The 18,072-nt window shown below is 35.8% G+C and overlaps 2 protein-coding genes across 2 annotated transcripts in view; one reads left to right on the top strand and one right to left on the bottom strand.

Annotated features, from left to right (window-relative positions):
- Nucleotides 1–2,051: 2,051 nt before the first annotated feature.
- Nucleotides 2,052–4,388, top strand: LOC107702556 (gamma-secretase subunit Aph-1b-like). Its single transcript, XM_016504912.1, has 4 exons — nucleotides 2,052–2,649; nucleotides 3,028–3,198; nucleotides 4,065–4,138; nucleotides 4,231–4,388. Exons 1-4 carry the CDS (start codon nucleotides 2,537–2,539, stop codon nucleotides 4,386–4,388), a joined length of 516 nt encoding a protein of 171 aa, XP_016360398.1. The 5' UTR covers nucleotides 2,052–2,536.
- A 2,810-nt stretch (nucleotides 4,389–7,198) lies between these two features.
- The window catches only part of LOC107702555 (carbonic anhydrase 9-like), a 12,182-nt gene continuing 1,308 nt past the window's right edge, over nucleotides 7,199–18,072 (bottom strand). Inside the window, exons 2-13 of the mRNA XM_016504911.1 lie at nucleotides 15,179–15,211; nucleotides 13,473–13,643; nucleotides 12,253–12,395; nucleotides 11,992–12,084; nucleotides 11,287–11,353; nucleotides 11,039–11,196; nucleotides 10,766–10,832; nucleotides 10,518–10,675; nucleotides 10,311–10,437; nucleotides 9,180–9,236; nucleotides 8,256–8,349; nucleotides 7,199–8,115 (exon numbers count right to left, since the gene is read on the bottom strand). Coding sequence (XP_016360397.1) covers nucleotides 8,028–8,115; nucleotides 8,256–8,349; nucleotides 9,180–9,236; nucleotides 10,311–10,437; nucleotides 10,518–10,675; nucleotides 10,766–10,832; nucleotides 11,039–11,196; nucleotides 11,287–11,353; nucleotides 11,992–12,084; nucleotides 12,253–12,395; nucleotides 13,473–13,643; nucleotides 15,179–15,211 — 1,256 coding nt within the window. The 3' untranslated portion in view covers nucleotides 7,199–8,027. The remainder of the gene's footprint in view (nucleotides 8,116–8,255; nucleotides 8,350–9,179; nucleotides 9,237–10,310; nucleotides 10,438–10,517; nucleotides 10,676–10,765; nucleotides 10,833–11,038; nucleotides 11,197–11,286; nucleotides 11,354–11,991; nucleotides 12,085–12,252; nucleotides 12,396–13,472; nucleotides 13,644–15,178; nucleotides 15,212–18,072) is intronic.

Here is an 18,072-nt window from a genome sequence, read left to right as displayed (position 1 = left end):
GTTTGCAAACATTTCTTCTGTCTGTTTGACAGATCTGACCAAATCTGTGAAGAATAACAGTCACGTACTCCAGGTGATGATAATAGTAATAATGATAGTAATTATGGGGTTGGATGAGATATGTTATTATTTCTGTGTTATATATGTGAAAGAATGCAATGGATTCCATTAATTGGGGAAGATATTTTTTACATCGTTTAAAACTTTGTCTAACTCCCTCTAATGCAAATCACTATGTAGTAAATCCTAGAAATAACACTGCATTTATTTGGTATATAAAAGGGATAACATTTGGATCATCCTCGCACACATTTTTAAATAATTCCTGCGATTTTTATGCATCACCCATTTATGTATCCTATGCAATTGTTTGAGCTATTTGATTAAAATTATTAAAATATTGAAAACAGAATTTTGCCTTTTGAATTTTTATTGGAAAATCATCTTCTGAATAAGTCTGACAATAACAAACGAGTGGTGACAGGTTAAAAGACAGTTTGGTCATAAACCAAATGTTTATGCTTTAGTGAGGAGAAATAAGCAGACTGTTGTGCTTCTGCTGTTTTATTCGTTATTTTGGTGTAAGAAAACCCCTTAAAATGCCATTCATTTGTTTTTCTTTTCTAATAAATTACATTTTTTGTGTGTTTGTGCAATAATGGGGTATTAGCAAACAGGCTGCGACATAAAATACATGAAACAACATAATAATTTGGTCTCAATACTTCCTGAATGCACTTTCTAATTATCCAAGGTGACTTGTATTGCATGCAGCGTCTAGATCTGATCAGTCAAAGCCTTGTTAGCGCCATGCTCTGCTGTTGCATTATTAATAACAGACTCCAGAGAATCTTTCTGAACTATTTTGTTCTGACCAGCAGAGCGGCTTTGGACTAGTTCGCCATCAAGTAGGTTTCACCACATGATGTATGGTTGAGGTTTTGTGACCCAAAATGTGCTTACCTTTATTGTAGCACCTCCTATCGGCCATTTAAGGTGAGTCTTTGTGCCTCATTAGCAAGCAATGGCACCAACATCCCACCAAGGTTAAGTTCTGTAGGCCTTGTTTTTTGGCCTGCACTGCCTGTGACAACTATCGGGACCAAGACACGGAAAGAACATGACCTAAACAGATTTTCTATGTGTTGTTTCCAACCCAGTCTCGTAGAAAAACATTTTACGTTCAGATTATATTTGTAGAAAATACCAACACAGTGCACAAAGCCCATACTAAATATAAAACCTCTTCATGTAGTGTATCCCACAGTCATGTCAGAAAATTCAAGACATGCATAAGAAAGAGTGGAAGTGCAGTGTTATTAAAAGCCAATTAACTGCATCAATGTACAGTATGCACAGTAAATGAACACTATGTCTAATCTCTGTGAAACAGTCCACGAGTTTTGGATGTAGTCCAATTAAATGCATTTGACACCATTCATGGGGCCTTCACACTCTTTATTTAAAATAAATAAATATATAAAGTACACCAGTAATCTGTTTTCCTGGCTCACTTATTTCAGTCTGAATCCTCCCTGTACCAGACATTTCTGTTTGTTACATTAAATTATCATTTACATTTTATATTTACATGTCTTTTACTACATTATTGTGGTTATTGTTTTAATCAACAAGCAAAAAAGAAATAAAAATGAACTGAATTTTATGACACATAATGTGCCTTGGTGTTATAAATAGTATTGTCAATATAAGCATACTGAAACACTATTGTGTTGGTGGCTTGATAGTGGTAGAAATAAACCATACACTAGAGTCGTGGTTGACTCATTCATTTTTATTATAGCCTTCTAAACAAGATATTAGGTCTACATTTACATTTATTTTCTCATATTTTTATGTTTGCATATGTAACAGTTTAGAAGTTTTGACCACTCTAATCAGTGTTGGCAGACTGCCCCATCATCAGTGCATCAATCTGGGACCGCATTATAGCAGTGTTGTTACTAACTAAACACAATAATGATCAGCCAGGAGTAACAGCACTAAAACATGCTGCATTATGTACAGTTGCTTCCTGTTCAGTAGCGACAGTCCGCTGTCACAGCGCCACGCAGCGGCGGAAGTGCGTAAACCCGGAAGCGCAAGCCGATCTTTCTTGACACCAAACAAAAGCCCTCGGAAGTGTCGCGTCTGCTTTTTATTCGGGACAGAGAAACTGAAGATTAAGTTTGAAAATGTTACCGAACAAAGCGCTCACTGAAGAACGATATAAACCGCGCGAATATAGTCGGATTTATTAGCTTAGATGGATCGATTCTTTATTTACATTTAGTAGATTTATTTGTCTGTGTAAGAAGAATATTGTGATTTCTGTGTATTGTACGGCTGCAAATGGTTTAAATATCAGGTTTAAACTCTCTGTTTTATGGAGAATTAAGTAAATCTGCGTCTGTTTCCTACCAAGTTAACGTTAGCATTGTTCGCGTTTACTTTTCACGTTTCGACTGTTTCTGTTAGAGCCCTATTGTTGCTCATTATCTGCTCGGACAGTCACAGAGAAAGCCGTTCATCCAGGATGACTCTGGCAGTGTTTTTTGGCTGTGCTTTCATAGCGTTTGGTCCGTCTTTCTCCTTGTTTGTCTTCACCGTCGCCAAAGACCCGTTACGAGTCATCATTCTGATCGCAGGGTGAGTCACGTGATCGAAGCTCGCCGTCAGCCTCATAATGCTAGTGACGAGCTTGTTTGATTTACACATGAATTACTCAGTGGAACATCCCAAAGTACTGTAGTATTACCCTGGTGGCTCCACTATACTGTACTTTTTTGTTAGAGACAGTCAGATACTGGACACGTTATCCTTCAAGGAGATATCTTTCTCTATATAATGTTTAACAGAACATTCAAATATTTTAAGATAAGCCTAATTTCCATGACATTTCTGTTTTGAGTGTTCATTAATGTAGTTGTAAAGTGTCTCTGCCTTTTAAAGTTGTTGCTCATGGCATTTAGCAGGCCCTTTAGAAGCGCTGTTAGTGGAGAATGTGAGTGCATGTGTTTGTTTCAGGGCGTTTTTCTGGCTGCTGTCTCTGCTCCTGTCCTCTCTGGTGTGGTTCATCGCTGTAAAGGCCAGTAACTCGCAGGATCTCGGGCTTCAGAGGGGCCTGCTGATGTTCGGGGTCTTCTTCTCGGTCCTGCTCCAGGAAGTCTTTCGCTTTGTCTACTACAGACTGCTCAGGTGAGACTCTTTATGGTGCGCCATACACGATAAGAAATCCAGCACCACAAATCTTCAGTCTAGTTTCCATTAGAACGTTTCCTGAACTCTTTATATATGCAAATGAGGCAGTATCTCATGAAATGGGCACTTATTTGCATACTTTTCCAGAACAGAAATCTGAAGGTTGGATGCAATCAAGTTGAAAATTCTTTTTTTTTTTTATTTAATTTAATTTTTTCAGAATACAGAGAAACAGTCAGAAAATACTGTCAACAGTTTAAAAAAAAACACAATACATTTTCACCATGTTTTTAGGAATGAAATGTTATATGTAACACATGAATGATGTTAACAAATCCCTCTGTAAAAACCTGCAGAATATCAATAGGAATAAAACTAAGGTTTGGAGTATGTAAGATCTGTGAAAATGTAGATTTCTGCCTCTGTGTAAGGAAAAAAACTAGTTTTGAGAAAACAGGCTTTAAAAACATGAATTGTAATTGAAATCTACAGATGCAAATTACTTAAATAAATACTTAAATGTGTATTTTGTATGTTTTCGTTTCACTAGTCATGTTATGGAAGCAAAGTAGACAAAAAAATCTCAAAATTGACCATTGCATTAAAAAATAATATTTCCTGGACTCTCTTACCTTAAAATATGAAAGTGGCAGATAGATGCCATGATTTTGGAATTAATTCTGTTATGATGAATAATTATTGCTTCTTCCAGTTTCTGCTGTTAAAGTCTCCCATGTCTTTTGTCCAAGGTTTTTAGTTGTGAAATGCAAACTCGAGCAGTTTCCCTGCTCTCAGTTGATTCTGAGGAAGCTTGGGTTTTTTGAAACGCTGATTCATTTTGAACTCTTGTGTTGATTCATCAGGAAGGCCAACGAGGGTCTGGCAGCCATTAGTGATGATGACGGCTCAGCTATTTCGGTGCGACAGATGGCTTACGGTAATCTGTGCTCAGCTGTTGTTGTGTTTCATGTTGCACTCAGGATCACTGGATGGCAGGTTTGATCAGATGTCTGTGTGTTTCGTGTGCAGTGGCTGGGCTGGGCTTTGGGATCATGAGTGGTGCGTTCTCAATGATCAACGTCCTGTCTGACTCTCTGGGTCCCGGGACGGTCGGCATCTTTGGAGACTCACAGTATTACTTCATTACAGCAGGTGAGCTCCTGCAAAGCCTCATGGGCCATGAGTAATCAACTGATCCAACAGCTTTCACATGTGCTGTTTGTATGTCAACATATGACAAAGCACTTGGCAAATGACACAAACCAGTCCTGCTGTTGGGGAAAGATGTATGTTTTATTTAATAATCACTAGGGTTGCAAAGGGGTGGAAAATTTCCGGTACATTTCCGGAAACTTTCCAAAAATCCCTGGAATATTCCTAAAAATCCTGGAATGTTTCCGAAATTTACTGGAAATTTTCCACCTTTTTGCAACCCTAATAATCACGTAGGTCACCGACATAGGTCAGTCACAAAAAAGTATTTGTGTGAAAAACACAGCACTACTTTCATATTTTATTCTGGATTTGGCCATGAAATCTGGAAGCTAGCATTGAAAAACAAACATATGACAGCTGTTTTTTTTTTTTTTTCATGACAACAAAGGTCATGTTGTTAGGTTCTACTTTTACAGGAAACACCTGTATATTACATTATTAAGAGGACATCTCTTATTATGCTTTGTTCTTGATTGGTTCAGTTTTTAAATATTATCTTTTAAATGTTATGTTTATAATTATAATGCTCGTGTAAGAACCTGATTTAAAATTTCTCAATGATACTAAAGAGCATAATTTTTGGCAGACATCCCTAACTCTGATTGTTTTTGTTCACTTACTTTTGGTCTGTTTTATCCTTTAATTGTTTTTCTTCAATTTTAATATTCTTATATATTACTACTAGGGCTGCACGATAAATCGCATGCGATATTTAATGTCTTAAAAAGGTTTTTTTTTTATTTGTTTTCCAAGAGCTGTACATAGGAACATTCTTACAAACTTCTGAAATGTTTTTTTTTGAGAACTTAAGATTCAATTCTAAGAACATTATTTTTTGTCTTGGAAATAAATTGACAGGTTATGGTGTTATCTATTAAACCATTAACTATTTGTTTCAATAACTCTTAATTAGCTGCTTATTAATAGTTAGTAAGGTAGAATATGCTCATACAGAATATGTGCTTTATAAGTACTAATAAACGGCCAGTATGGTTATAATAGGCATGCTAACGAGCAACTAGTAAACAGTGAGAATTGTTCCCTATACTAAAGTGTTGCCTAAATGTCAGATGTATTGTATATTGAATGTATGTCATATATATATATATATTATGCAATATATAACAAATAAAATTCATAGCAGTAAATTCCCATATATTAAATTCACATGATTTTTGGGAATACAATTATATTTACAAACCATACATCAATGGAAAGCTTATTTATTCAGCTTTCAGATGATGTATACATCTCAATTTCAAAAAAATGGCTGGTTCTGTGGTCCAGGGTCACATATGTGCTTCAGAGCTGGTGCTGGGCCTGTCGGCCGAGTGGTCATCACAGTTGTAGTTATCTGACACTTACTCTATGCTGCTGTATGTAGATCCACACTTGTCTTCTCAGTGAGTTACACTAACATAGCTTTAATTCCTAACCCAGCACACTAACATCACTGCGTTTACTTACACATGACCTGTTTTCCAGTCTGTTAGCCTTAAAACGCATCCAGCACACCCTCATTACGGTACATGACAGACCACAGTGAAGTTCATCGTGAAGCACCTTTATTTTTAAGAGTGTTGCAGCGGTTCTGTGTTGATGCAGCGTTCAGGTTTGTTTCTCTGGATGTTGTTGGCAGCTCCTCAGTAACCACTAGCGTTCGGTGTGCTTCTGTGTTAATGTATTGCGTTCTGTACTCCTCTGTGTCTGTATGCGAGTTGTTTCTGGTCTACATTTGTCATGCAGTGTTAAAGCTGTGCAGATGGAGCTCTCGTCATGTTCTGTATATTGGACACAATAACTCGGTGCTTTCCTGAATTTCAATTACAAAAGGACTTCTTGTAATTATGTAACATTTTAATGCTGCTTTATAAAGTTTCTAAGAATATGATGTGCCAAACAGGGAATCAGATTACTGTTCATATGCAAAATTGATTTGACAAAAAGATTAAAAACACCCTGTTAATGATTTCATGGACTTTTCGTGGAGTTATTTGGGGGAAGCAAAATATTTAGAAGATACGGTACACATTTATGTGGATCATAAATCTAGATTTGAATCCATAAGTTAATGTTTTCATATGGTTAGGAGGATATTTGTGGTGCATTGCACAATAAAGTCCAATTTATTAACATTAGTAAATGACTTGGGTATCATCATGTGCACAGCAGATTAAAGGGATAGTTCGCCCAAAAATGGCAATTCTGTTATCATTTACTCAACATCAAGTTGTTCCAAACCTGTTTGAGTTTATGTTGAATGTAAAAAACAATAGTTTGAAGAATGTGGGTAAGTTGCTGGTTCCCATTGACTTTCATAGTATGGAAAAAAACTCTGGTTACCAACATTCTCCAAAATATCTACTATCCAAAATAGAAAGAAACTCCGTCACACTTTAAGGTTCAATTCTCACCATTAACTATGGCTTTTACCTTAATTAACTGCTGCTTATTAATAGTTAGTAAGGTAGTTGTTAAGTCTAGGTATTGTGTAGGATTAGAGATGCAGAATATGGTCATGAAGAATATGTGCTTTATAAGCACTAATAAACAGCCAATATGTTAATAACAGGCATGCTAATAAGCAACTCATTAATAGTGAGAATCGGTCCCTATTCTAAAGTGTTTACAGAAACTCATACAGGTTTAGAACAATATGAGGATGAGTAAATGATGACAGAATTATCATTTGTAGGAGAACTATCCCTTTAATGTTACTTTTTAAACATTTTTTGGTAATTGACATTAACCAAATAAATGCTGTAAAATCACTGTTTCAGCCGTTAGCTATTGCATTAACTCGCGTTAATGTACAAAGTGTTACCGGTATTTGTGGCTTTTAGGCTCTCAGTCATGTGACCTCTGCCCTTTAGTAAATATCTTACTGAAATGTGAGAACTGACCCCCTGACCTGCCAAATGCATTGGATTGCATGCTTCACAGTCAGTCTTCAACAGAACTGTGTTGAAATACACACCTCTTACATGACCTGTCATGACTTATATATAACACAAGTTAACTCATGGATTTTCCAGATTCAAAGTTTAATGGTCTTAAACATTGCGGGTGCTGACAGGAATCCTCGTGTGAATGTTTAGTGTTCTGGACCGTGTTTGATACATACATGCAGTAAAGAACAGTCTGTTCTGAGAGACACGGACTGAAAACAACACGGCTTCACAAACTCATTATACGCTTACAATTTTGAAATTGTATGTCAAGACTAAAATATAGTTTCTGAAGTCTAGTGTCAGATGACTGGAGAGAGAGAGGCAGTGGTCACTATCTGGGTAATATATAAATGAATGGCTGTGGTTTGACAGTCTATATGTAAACTAGGTTCTGCTCAGATACTGTTAGAGAACCATTATACATCTTGTAGGTGGATGAATAATATGTTATGATTAATTTCCTCAATACAATGGAAAAAAACAGCAAAATGAAAAAAAAAAAAAAGTATGTACTTAAAATTCAGACACATACACACAAGGGCAAACAAAAAGTGGACCAAAAGTGTATGCAGCAATTTCTACTAATTTGCAAACAATTTATTCCAAAGTCTCACTCTGAAGACAAACAAGACAAAACAAGTTTCTGAATAAATATGTGGTTTATGATACAGTAACAGAGGTTTGATCTATGTCTTTTTCAACGGCAGCTGGTTTATAAATAACATTTTGCTTGGAGTCTTTTTTAAACCTGTAGAGAAAAAGAGGCAGAAGTGAAACATGTTTAGCCTTTTGTGCTGTGTGTCTGCTTTCTGAAAGCAGAGAGAATTAAAAGTGTACAAACTTAAGTCAAATTAAGTGGTGATGAATCAGAGATGGATATGAACGTACTTTGAGTACTTTTTCCTCTGTCCATATGTGTAGACGGAGAAGATCAGCAACGTGACGGCAAACAGAACCCCAAAGATAATCGCCAGAATGTGTCCTGTGGGGAAACAACAACCTTTAAACGCGTTTATATTGTGTTCATATTACTGTCACACACAGAGAGCTTCAGTAAGGAAGGAAAATGGAAAATAAAACCATGTTAGCACTTTTGGCGCTCTAGCGGTTAATAAACAGAACTGCGTGCATCTTGCGGAAGAACATTGTAGCCGGAACTACTTCTCTCTGTTTATGTCTATGGCAAATCACGCAGGTACTGGGCTCCTCCGCAGCGGTACCTACCCGAACCAGTATAAAATAGTCCGAATATAAACATTATTATAGGTGTACCGTAGTGATTCAGGACAAGCCAAAAACACGGTTTGGAAAACGGATTCATGGTGTACTCTCTTATTATATAAATTTTGTCAATTTTGAAAACAAAGTTACGGACTGCAGCTTTAAAGGGGTCATATGATGCGATTTCAATTGTTCCTTTCTCTTTGGAGTGTTACAAGCTCTTGGTGGCATCATCACAGTATGGTGAGGGGCGTAACATTTCCGTCACACGCTTGAGGTATTTGGCCAATCACAACACACTGGATAGCTGGCCAATCAGAGCACACCTCGCTTTTTCAGACCGATGAGCTTTGTAAAAATCGACACGTTTCAGAAAGGCGGGGCATAGAGGAGAAACAATAATGTACATTATGTGGAAAATAATGTGTTTTTTTAACCTTAAACCGCATAAACACATTTCATTACACCAAATACACAAAATAATGTTCTTTTTAGCAACGTCATATGACCCCTTTAACACTAGACGAAGTCCTCTGAAATAAACTGTTTTTATATCCTGCTGTAGATATACAGTAAATGATACATTCTTACCGTTAGATTCCATTATATTGCTGTCTTGTGTTTCAGATGGTGGAGCTTCACTGGCTACTGTAAAACACAACACAAAATATACATACGCTAATACATATTGATTGTACAGTACAGGTTGTTTCAACAGTAACAACAAATTAACTTTCTGCTCTACAGAAGACAATGGTGTCATTATTCTGCTCAAGTTAATTCAGTGTCAGTGTTTCAAAGTTTGTGTCTTTATCTGGTTCTATTCAGTTTAAATCCGAGTGTGTCAGTGCAGTTAAACTGAATATTAACTTGAAGTAATTGGCATTGTTATAAATACAAAATATTAAACCAAGTGACATTTAGATGTTTGTTGGGTTCAAAAAATAAAACGGTAGTTATGGAGCCACTTTATATCAAATGTCTTTAACTGCTTACATACTTATTGTATATACATGTTGCATTGTACTGACGATTTTTAAAGTACTTGCATGCAATTTCTAAATAATTACACAACTCGTACGCCAAACTTAAAAACCCAATCCGCCTTGCTTAATCTGTTTATGTATTGTAATATGTTTGTATGTTTCTCAGGGGATATTAATTCTCCTGCCTGGCTGTTATTAAAAATAAGAACCTGTTCTTAATTGACTTGCCTGGTTAAATAAAGGTTAAATTGTTGAACCTTTATAATAATAAAAAGATAAAGATACAGGAAAATAGAAACAACATTTTTCCCCCCACCATACAAACAACAAAAAAATGGGCCCCTCAATACATAATTATAGACTGTGTCAATTATGTACAAAATGAACTTAGAATCAGTACTTATATAAATACTTAGAATAGTTTAGAAACAAAAAAATAAAAACATCTCCCATGTACAGTGTACACATCCGCTAACATTTTTGTAGATCAATGTGTACTGTATGTACACAATGATTACATATGCCTAATTTGATAATGTAACCTTTTTGTGTTTCTAGTAAAAAGATATTCAGACATTTTCATAATTACGATTTCAAACACATAATGGGGCCACTGTAAACTGGAGCACAATCAGGTTTATACCTGCTGCAGTTTACAGTGGCCCCATGATGTGTTTGAAATCGTAATTATTTCAAACACTAAAGAGCTAAAAGGCCTAATACAGACTGTACATACTTCTTGCAGTGGATCCTGTGTGGAAAGATGCCAGCACATTTCTCCCATGCAGAAGTTGTGGCGCTCTGAAGTTTTTGGACAAAAGCTTGTTGTGTTCAGTTTTCAATGTGTCCTCCAAGGCTGCTAGCTAACAAAAGAAAAACCAGACTGATTTAGATCCGCGAGTGCTATAAATGACGTGATGCTCTCTTGTGAGAATAGTCTGACCTGTCTTCTTGAGACTCTGATTGAGTCGTTGAACAAAGTCCAGCTGACCGTCTGAAAGCACGGAGGGGTCGTGAGGGACCCGCTGTACCTATAAAACCTGTCCAAGCTGTCTGGCAGTAGATGGCGCACATTAAAACCAGGAATCTCAGTGTCTGACTCTGAAAAGAAGACCATCAGCTCAGGTTGGATGATATTCATCAGTGTTTTATGCTTGATGTTTTCTTTGTTGACAGTTATTAGTTTCTTACCCTCAATGCTGATGTCTGTTAACGCAGACAGGATCTTCTCATAGTTGTCATTGTCATGAAGGCCAATCTATTGAGGAAAAAGTCAAAAGGAAATACTAACAAATGTATTGCAAAGACTTTATTGGGAGTGATCAAACCCTATGGAAGCCCGTTTCCGCCACTGAATAAAAAATTAAAAAAAAAGGTTATTGCGACAACAAAAGAAAAACCAGACTGATTTAGATCCGCGAGTGCTATAAATGACGTGATGCTCTCTTGTGAGAATAGTCTGACCTGTCTTCTTGAGACTCTGATTGAGTCGTTGAACAAAGTCCAGCTGACCGTCTGAAAGCACGGAGGGGTCGTGAGGGACCCGCTGTACCTATAAAACCTGTCCAAGCTGTCTGGCAGTAGATGGCGCACATTAAAACCAGGAATCTCAGTGTCTGACTCTGAAAAGAAGACCATCAGCTCAGGTTGGATGATATTCATCAGTGTTTTATGCTTGATGTTTTCTTTGTTGACAGTTATTAGTTTCTTACCCTCAATGCTGATGTCTGTTAACGCAGACAGGATCTTCTCATAGTTGTCATTGTCATGAAGGCCAATCTATTGAGGAAAAAGTCAAAAGGAAATACTAACAAATGTATTGCAAAGACTTTATTGGGAGTGATCAAACCGTATGGAAGCCCGTTTCCGCCACTGAATAAAAAATAAAAAAAAAAGGTTATTGCGACTTTTTATAATCGCAATTCTGACTTTTTTTTCTCGCAATTGCGAGTTAAAGTCCAATTTTGGAGAGGGGGAATGACTGATATGTTCTCAGAATTGCGAATAGTGAGTTATAAAGTCAGAATAGTGAGTTATAAAGTCAGAATAGTGAGTTATAAAGTCAGAATAGTGAGTTATAAAGTCAGAATAGTGAGTTATAAAGTCAGAATAGTGAGTTATAAAGTCAGAATAGTGAGTTATAAAGTCAGAATAGTGAGTTATAAAGTCAGAATAGTGAGTTTATATCTCGCAGTTCTGATTTCATTTCTCTGAATCTCTGAATGGCGACTTTATGTCTCGCAATTGCGAGTTTACATCACGCAGTTCTGAGAGTCATAATTGCGAGATAAAAAGTCGCAATTAGGCTACCTTTTTTTTTTTTTTTATTCAGTGGCGGAAACGGGCTTCCATACAAACCATATTCTTTTACTTGGAAAACTTTACTGCAGCCAGAAGGTTGTAGTTGAAAGACTTACACCTATGAATCCTCCTAACACTGCCAACCCATCCGCTTTACTAGCAGCCTCAGCGAGATTTGCATATCTGGAGTTATAATGAACCACGTGGATCTGAGGAATGAGGAAACTGCGGTAGCAAGTGTTTATGCAATATGTCACACATCATGCAGTTTTTATAATCACTCATGTTCCAGAAAGACTGGGCCCAACAACATGATCTCTGAATGGGTGGCTGTATAGAGAGACCATTAAACCGTGTGTTTCTTCATCTCAGCTCACCTCAGCAGGGAAATGGACATGATCTATGGTGTGCTCTGAGCCAGGGACCTCTGTAGTTCCCCAGTGGAAGTGAAGCTGGGCTGCGACGTAAACGTGATCGCATCCCCTCATGATACGCATGCTGCTCGGCAGACTCAGCTGCACTGACGCAAGAACAGAAACAACATGCATTCAGATAGCTTTTCATTTCTGAAATTAAAGTAAGGTCATGTAATTATGTAATTTAAGTCAGCAACAAAAACAAATGGTAAATAAAGTCCATAAACTGTATTTGTATTTTAAGCATTGTTTAAAGCCACTCTTTCATTTTATGGTCATTTTATCAGTTAAAGTACAAAACTGGCTTTCTGCATGCATGATTTTATTTTTTTATTTTTTTTTTACAATCATTTACTCAATAAATTTGATGAAATACACTCATTCCTACAAGAATGAAACATGATTAAGTCATTGAATCACTCACTCAACTGATTCTTTCAAAAAACCTATTCATTAAGAAATAAAACACCGCTATTGCTCAAAGATACAATGATTGATTCTGTTTTGACCTCATTTTTAACAATTATTTTTGGTGAAGCAAAAATACACAAAGTAGCTGGCAATATTCTGTCTAAAATTTTAATTAGTCAATTTTACCGTCTTGTTTGTTGAAAAGCAACAGCATGAAAGAAGGTCATACTTTCGTTTGGGGACCTACTCTCACTATTAACTATTAACTATTACCTTTGCATCAAAAAACGAATTTGCTGCTTATTAATAGTTAGTAAGGTAGTTGTTAAATTATGGGTTGGATTAAGGGATCTAAAATATGGCATTAATGTACTTCATAAGTACTATAAACTGCCAATCTGCTAGTAATATGCATGCTAATAAGCAACCAGTTAATAGTGAGAACTGGTCCTTAAATTAAAGTGTTACTTAAAGCATTGTATACTTAACATGCTGTTTCATTATCTTAATGTTTGTTCCACGGGAGAGATTTAACAAAAAAGAAGACCTGTGCCAACTAACAATAGTCTCCTCTTTAATCATCAAAATACACAAAACTGGAATCGTCCTTGTTTTTTTTATTTGTATTTCACAAATATGTAATAACACTGTCACATGTCACTGACATACTGACAGTCGAACTAGAGTCATTTGCTGCTGTGGTGTGAACAGTTCAATACGAGTCTTGTGTAAGATGATCTTGTGTTTGGTGTGAAAGGGCCTCGACTCACATGTGTGTCCGTTGTTGATGAGGGTAAGAGCGGGAGAGCCGGCGAGATCATAACCCTCCAGTTTAATGGGAGGCAGATTGGGCTCATAGAAAACCTTATGAGTGTCTATGTTGATTGGAGACTGAGCTTTTCCACTACAGTGTTCAAACGCAGATAACCACGCATCCTGATCTGACCGAGACAAAGAAATCATTGACATGCAACAGCCTTAACAATACCAGTTTATTTCTAGAAAACCTTATGAGTGTCTATGTTGATTGGAGACTGAGCTTTTCCACTACAGTGTTCAAACACAGATAACCACGCGTCCTGATCTGACCGAGACAAAGAAATCATTGACATGCAACAGCCTTAACAATACCAGTTTATTTAAAAGTTAACTGATGACATTTTTACGCAACAAGTTTTATTTGTATAGTGCCTTTCTAAAATCCAAGGCCATTTTTCAGAGCCTGATAACAATGCATTATAATAAACATAAAAAAGCACTAGTAATACCACAAGTAGAAACACTTTACAATAACAGTACATGAATAATCATTTACTAATGCATGTTAGTTTATGTGAATGCCAATGTCAACCTCAAAGTGTAATTAACACATTAACTAACAAACACGTAGTTAAAGTTGTTGTTTTTCACACATGAATTTATATGACTCATGTATTATAGGTTAGTTCTTGATTTAGCTCATCATTAGTTAACCGATATTTCATTTAGGTATTAATACGTGATTATTTATTTGCCTTTATTATAAAGTGTTACCGATAAAGCTTCAGGACATTGTTGCATAGCATGAATTGCTAAGACCTCGGTTAAAATACTCACAATACAATAAGAGATTGGAAAGCTTTGAGTCTTTGGGGTGTTCATGATGGAAACACAGACTGTCAAAGGTGTTTCACAAGAACTGATACTGACGTCGCAATAAAGCAATAAACTCACGCAGAGTAAAAATATGTGCAAACTAAACTAATCTTTCTGAACATTTTTTTTAAGAGGTTTTTATATATTGTTTTCAGTTGTATTTGTTTTAGAATATTTGTTTAATATATTTATATTAAAATCATTTCATTTTATTTATAATGTCTGATTACATTTAAAATGTTTAGCTTTTGGTCCTTTAGCAGTTAGTATAAAAAGTGACTTTTTGTATGAGTGACTGTATCATGACTGAATCATTTACTCAATACATTTCATCACATACAGTTTCACACGGGAACAAAAGAATGTTACCGTTTATGAGTGAGTCTCTGAATCACTAGTTTTACACTGGTTTATTGTACCATGTTTCACCTTCTAGATCAGTATGTTATAACACACTGTTTCAATATTCAGATTTTTTTATCTACTGTTTATTTATTTGTATTAAGCACATGTCAATGTCACTTACTAGTAGAATGATTCCATGTTGACCTTATTTGAATTGGATTTTAATCAGTGAATCTGATTGCATTATTATTATTAAATGTACAAAATATTTACTCTACTTTCTAATCTAATGAAATAAGTGCTACAAATCAAATAAATAATGTTTCCCTTCACTCACAGTATTATATGGCAGTATTACTAGGTGATGAAAGTAACTAAGACTGTGCTAGAAATGTCTGCTATGATCCACTAATAAGTGTGAGTTAGATACAAAACTGTATGTAAAACTCTGAGTTAAAAGTCATTGTGGGTGGTTACAGTATATGTATATATTTACCATGGTAACCCCAGTGGTTCTGATGAGAAGAGCCTGTAGGAAATGGAAAGACATTGTGTCAGGGAAGTATATTGAGAAAATTGCCTTTAAAGTTGGCCAAATTATGTCCTTAAGTTTTGATATATTTACAGTAGGAAATTTACAAAATATCTTCATGGAACATGATCTTTACTTAATATCCTAATGATTTTTGGCATAAAATATTGGCTATTGCTACTACAAATATACCTGTGTGTCACATTTGTCATTGTTGAAAATAGTTCATGGTGGAGTGATGGTGTTAGGGTCAACCCAATATGTCTACACAAGTAATATAAACTTGTAATTATAAAACATTTAAAATACCACTAACAGTGCTAACATTGTTAGTTATAGTACATATAAATTTTTTCATTTAGCAGATGTTTATATCCAAAGTGCCTTTTGAATGAGAACAATACAAGCAGAAGCAATAAATCTGAGGGAAGAAATCATACAGGCAGCACAACCACACATAAACATATTAATAAAATAGTACAAGACGACAGCAGAGTCTGTACAAAACACCTACGTAAATTCATTCATTATACAGCTTGTAGACACCATACTAGACATCCTGCATGTATTTATCAAATATGTAAAACGTACATAAATGCTAAATTTCAACTTCCTTGATCAAATGGTTGCCGAGATAAAGTGGTTAGAACTTGTCTTAATTAGAGATCATCAGAATAAATGTTTAATATAAAGACTTTGTGGTCAGGAAATATAAATCAGTTATTCATCATGAGTCACATTTTGACTTATGTCTTAGAAACTATATGTGACCATGGACCACAAAACCAGTCATAAGCGTCAATTTTTCGAAATTGAGATGTATACATAATCTGAAAGCTGAATAAATAAGCTTTCCAATGATGTATGGTTTGTTAGTATAGGACAATATTTGACCGAGATACAACTATTTGAAAATCTGGAATCTGAGGGTGCAAAAAAAATCTAAATATTGAGAAAATCATCTTTAAAGTTGTCCAAATTAAGTTCTTAGCAATGCATATTACTAATCAAAAATTAAGCTTTGATATATTTACGGTAGGAAATTTACTAAATATCTTCTTGTTTACTTAATATCCTAATGATTTTGGACATAAAAGAAAAATCTATCATTTTGACCCATATGTTTGACCGTATGTTGGCTATTGCTACAAATATACCCCAGCGACTGCTTTTGTGCTCCAGGGTCACATTTGATAAATTTAAATTCTGGTAACTTTTCGTAAAATAAGGCTCCAAGCAGGATCCTGCTAAGTATAACCAACTACAAATAAATTATGAAGACTATGAAGCAGAAACTTTGCTGCTTGGATCTCTAGTGAGGTGAACTTCAACAAACTTTTTAATGTCTATATAATGCCATAGTAATAATAATATCAGATATTACTGTAATATGCTAACATGCTGCTATAATATTCTGTTACAGTTATGGGACAAACAGATTTCGAGCAAACCAGGCACAGGTAGATGAACGAACTGTGAGAACAGGTTTGGTCATTGTGAGACAGTAAGAGCAGTATCTTTTCCTTCTTCACACACATCAGCACACTCACACAATCCCTCCTTCATCCAGCTCTGTGAATGTGAGCATTATGTGCAGACGCTTCACTGCTCACTTACATCAGCGCTAATGCTAAACTCAACCTGCTACGCTTAAAACAGAAGAATTCACAGCTCAGGCCACTGCCAGAAAAGGCCGTACGGCTGAGATTTCGAAATCAGACCAAATACAGAGCTGTCAGCACTGTAGAAAAAATGTTTCCTTCAAAGTTGCAAGAAAAGCAATTGATTATTGCAGTACATTTTCCACGAAAACACAATTTCAGTCTTTCTACTTCAGAATTTGCTGTTTATTTGTCATTTATTGTGACATTTATTACCAACTTCTGAGTAAAAAACACCATTGTTTTTTTTTTTTTCAGTTCTGGAGGTCATTCCTGGCCACATTTAACTGTTTGAGATCATAATATGAATCAGTTTGAAAGATTGTTCATCAGATCATGATACATTTAGTATATAATTCAAGTATTATTGCAACATGTAGAAGTCCTGAAAACAACAGTGAGAAATAAGAGCTAATCCATGTTGAGGAAAATAACTGCCTGACTCCATGCGTGTTGCTGATATTCATAACTACATCACTCTCACATTGCATGACATTTCTAATTTCCCATATCTGCAATTTGCTGTCATTAATTTTGAAACATTTTGTCAGACACTGGCAAGTTTGCCTCTATATAACTCTAGTTGTTGCTTTTAAAACGGTAACATATCGCTTTTTGGAAATCTGAGTTTGTATTTGTGATTTTTCATTTATTATATTATATTTAAAGTTAATTATTTTCATGTGGCAAATCTGTTTGTTCTGTATTTTCTGTTTTATACATTATTGCTACTGATGACTTCATTCCTGATGCAGAGGTAAGACGAAGGAGATTTTATTCATGTGACTGGACATTCTTTCTCATGCTCATATTTACGCATACTTACACATAGAGAGATTATCCAGCAGTTCAGAACAGTGAGCCAGTCAAAGCACAGCATATTAGCCTTATTTGACACTTTTAGCCGTTTTACGTAGGGTAAAACACAAAAATATCCAGCTTATTTTTGATTTCTGTAATTGATAAGCTTTTCGTCAGAATCAGGATGTGTGTGTGTGTGTGTGTGTGTGTGTGTGTCCATGTTGTGTGTGTGTGTGTGTGTGTGAGTGAGTGTGAGAGTGTGTGTGTGCGTGTGTGTATGTGTGAGTGTGAGAGAGTGTCTCTGTCTGTGTGTGTGTGTGTGAGTGTCAGATGTGTGTTTGTGTGTGAGAGAGAGTGTGTGTGAGTGAGTGAGGGAGTGTGTGTGTGTGTGTGTGT

Source organism: Sinocyclocheilus anshuiensis, unplaced genomic scaffold (genome assembly GCF_001515605.1).
Source record: "Sinocyclocheilus anshuiensis isolate Anshui unplaced genomic scaffold, SAMN03320099.WGS_v1.1 scaffold210, whole genome shotgun sequence".
Taxonomy (NCBI): Eukaryota; Metazoa; Chordata; class Actinopteri; order Cypriniformes; family Cyprinidae; genus Sinocyclocheilus; species Sinocyclocheilus anshuiensis.
This window is presented reverse-complemented; position numbering and strand designations above follow the sequence as displayed.

Coding starts and splice junctions, on each gene's coding strand:
- LOC107702556 (XM_016504912.1), top strand. CDS start 2,537: ATGACTCTGGCAGTGTTTTTTGGCTGTGCTTTCATAGCGTTTGGTCCG. Junction 3,199..4,064: donor GTCTACTACAGACTGCTCAG/GTGAGACTCTTT, acceptor TTGATTCATCAG/GAAGGCCAACGAGGGTCTGG. Junction 4,139..4,230: donor GGTGCGACAGATGGCTTACG/GTAATCTGTGCT, acceptor TTTCGTGTGCAG/TGGCTGGGCTGGGCTTTGGG.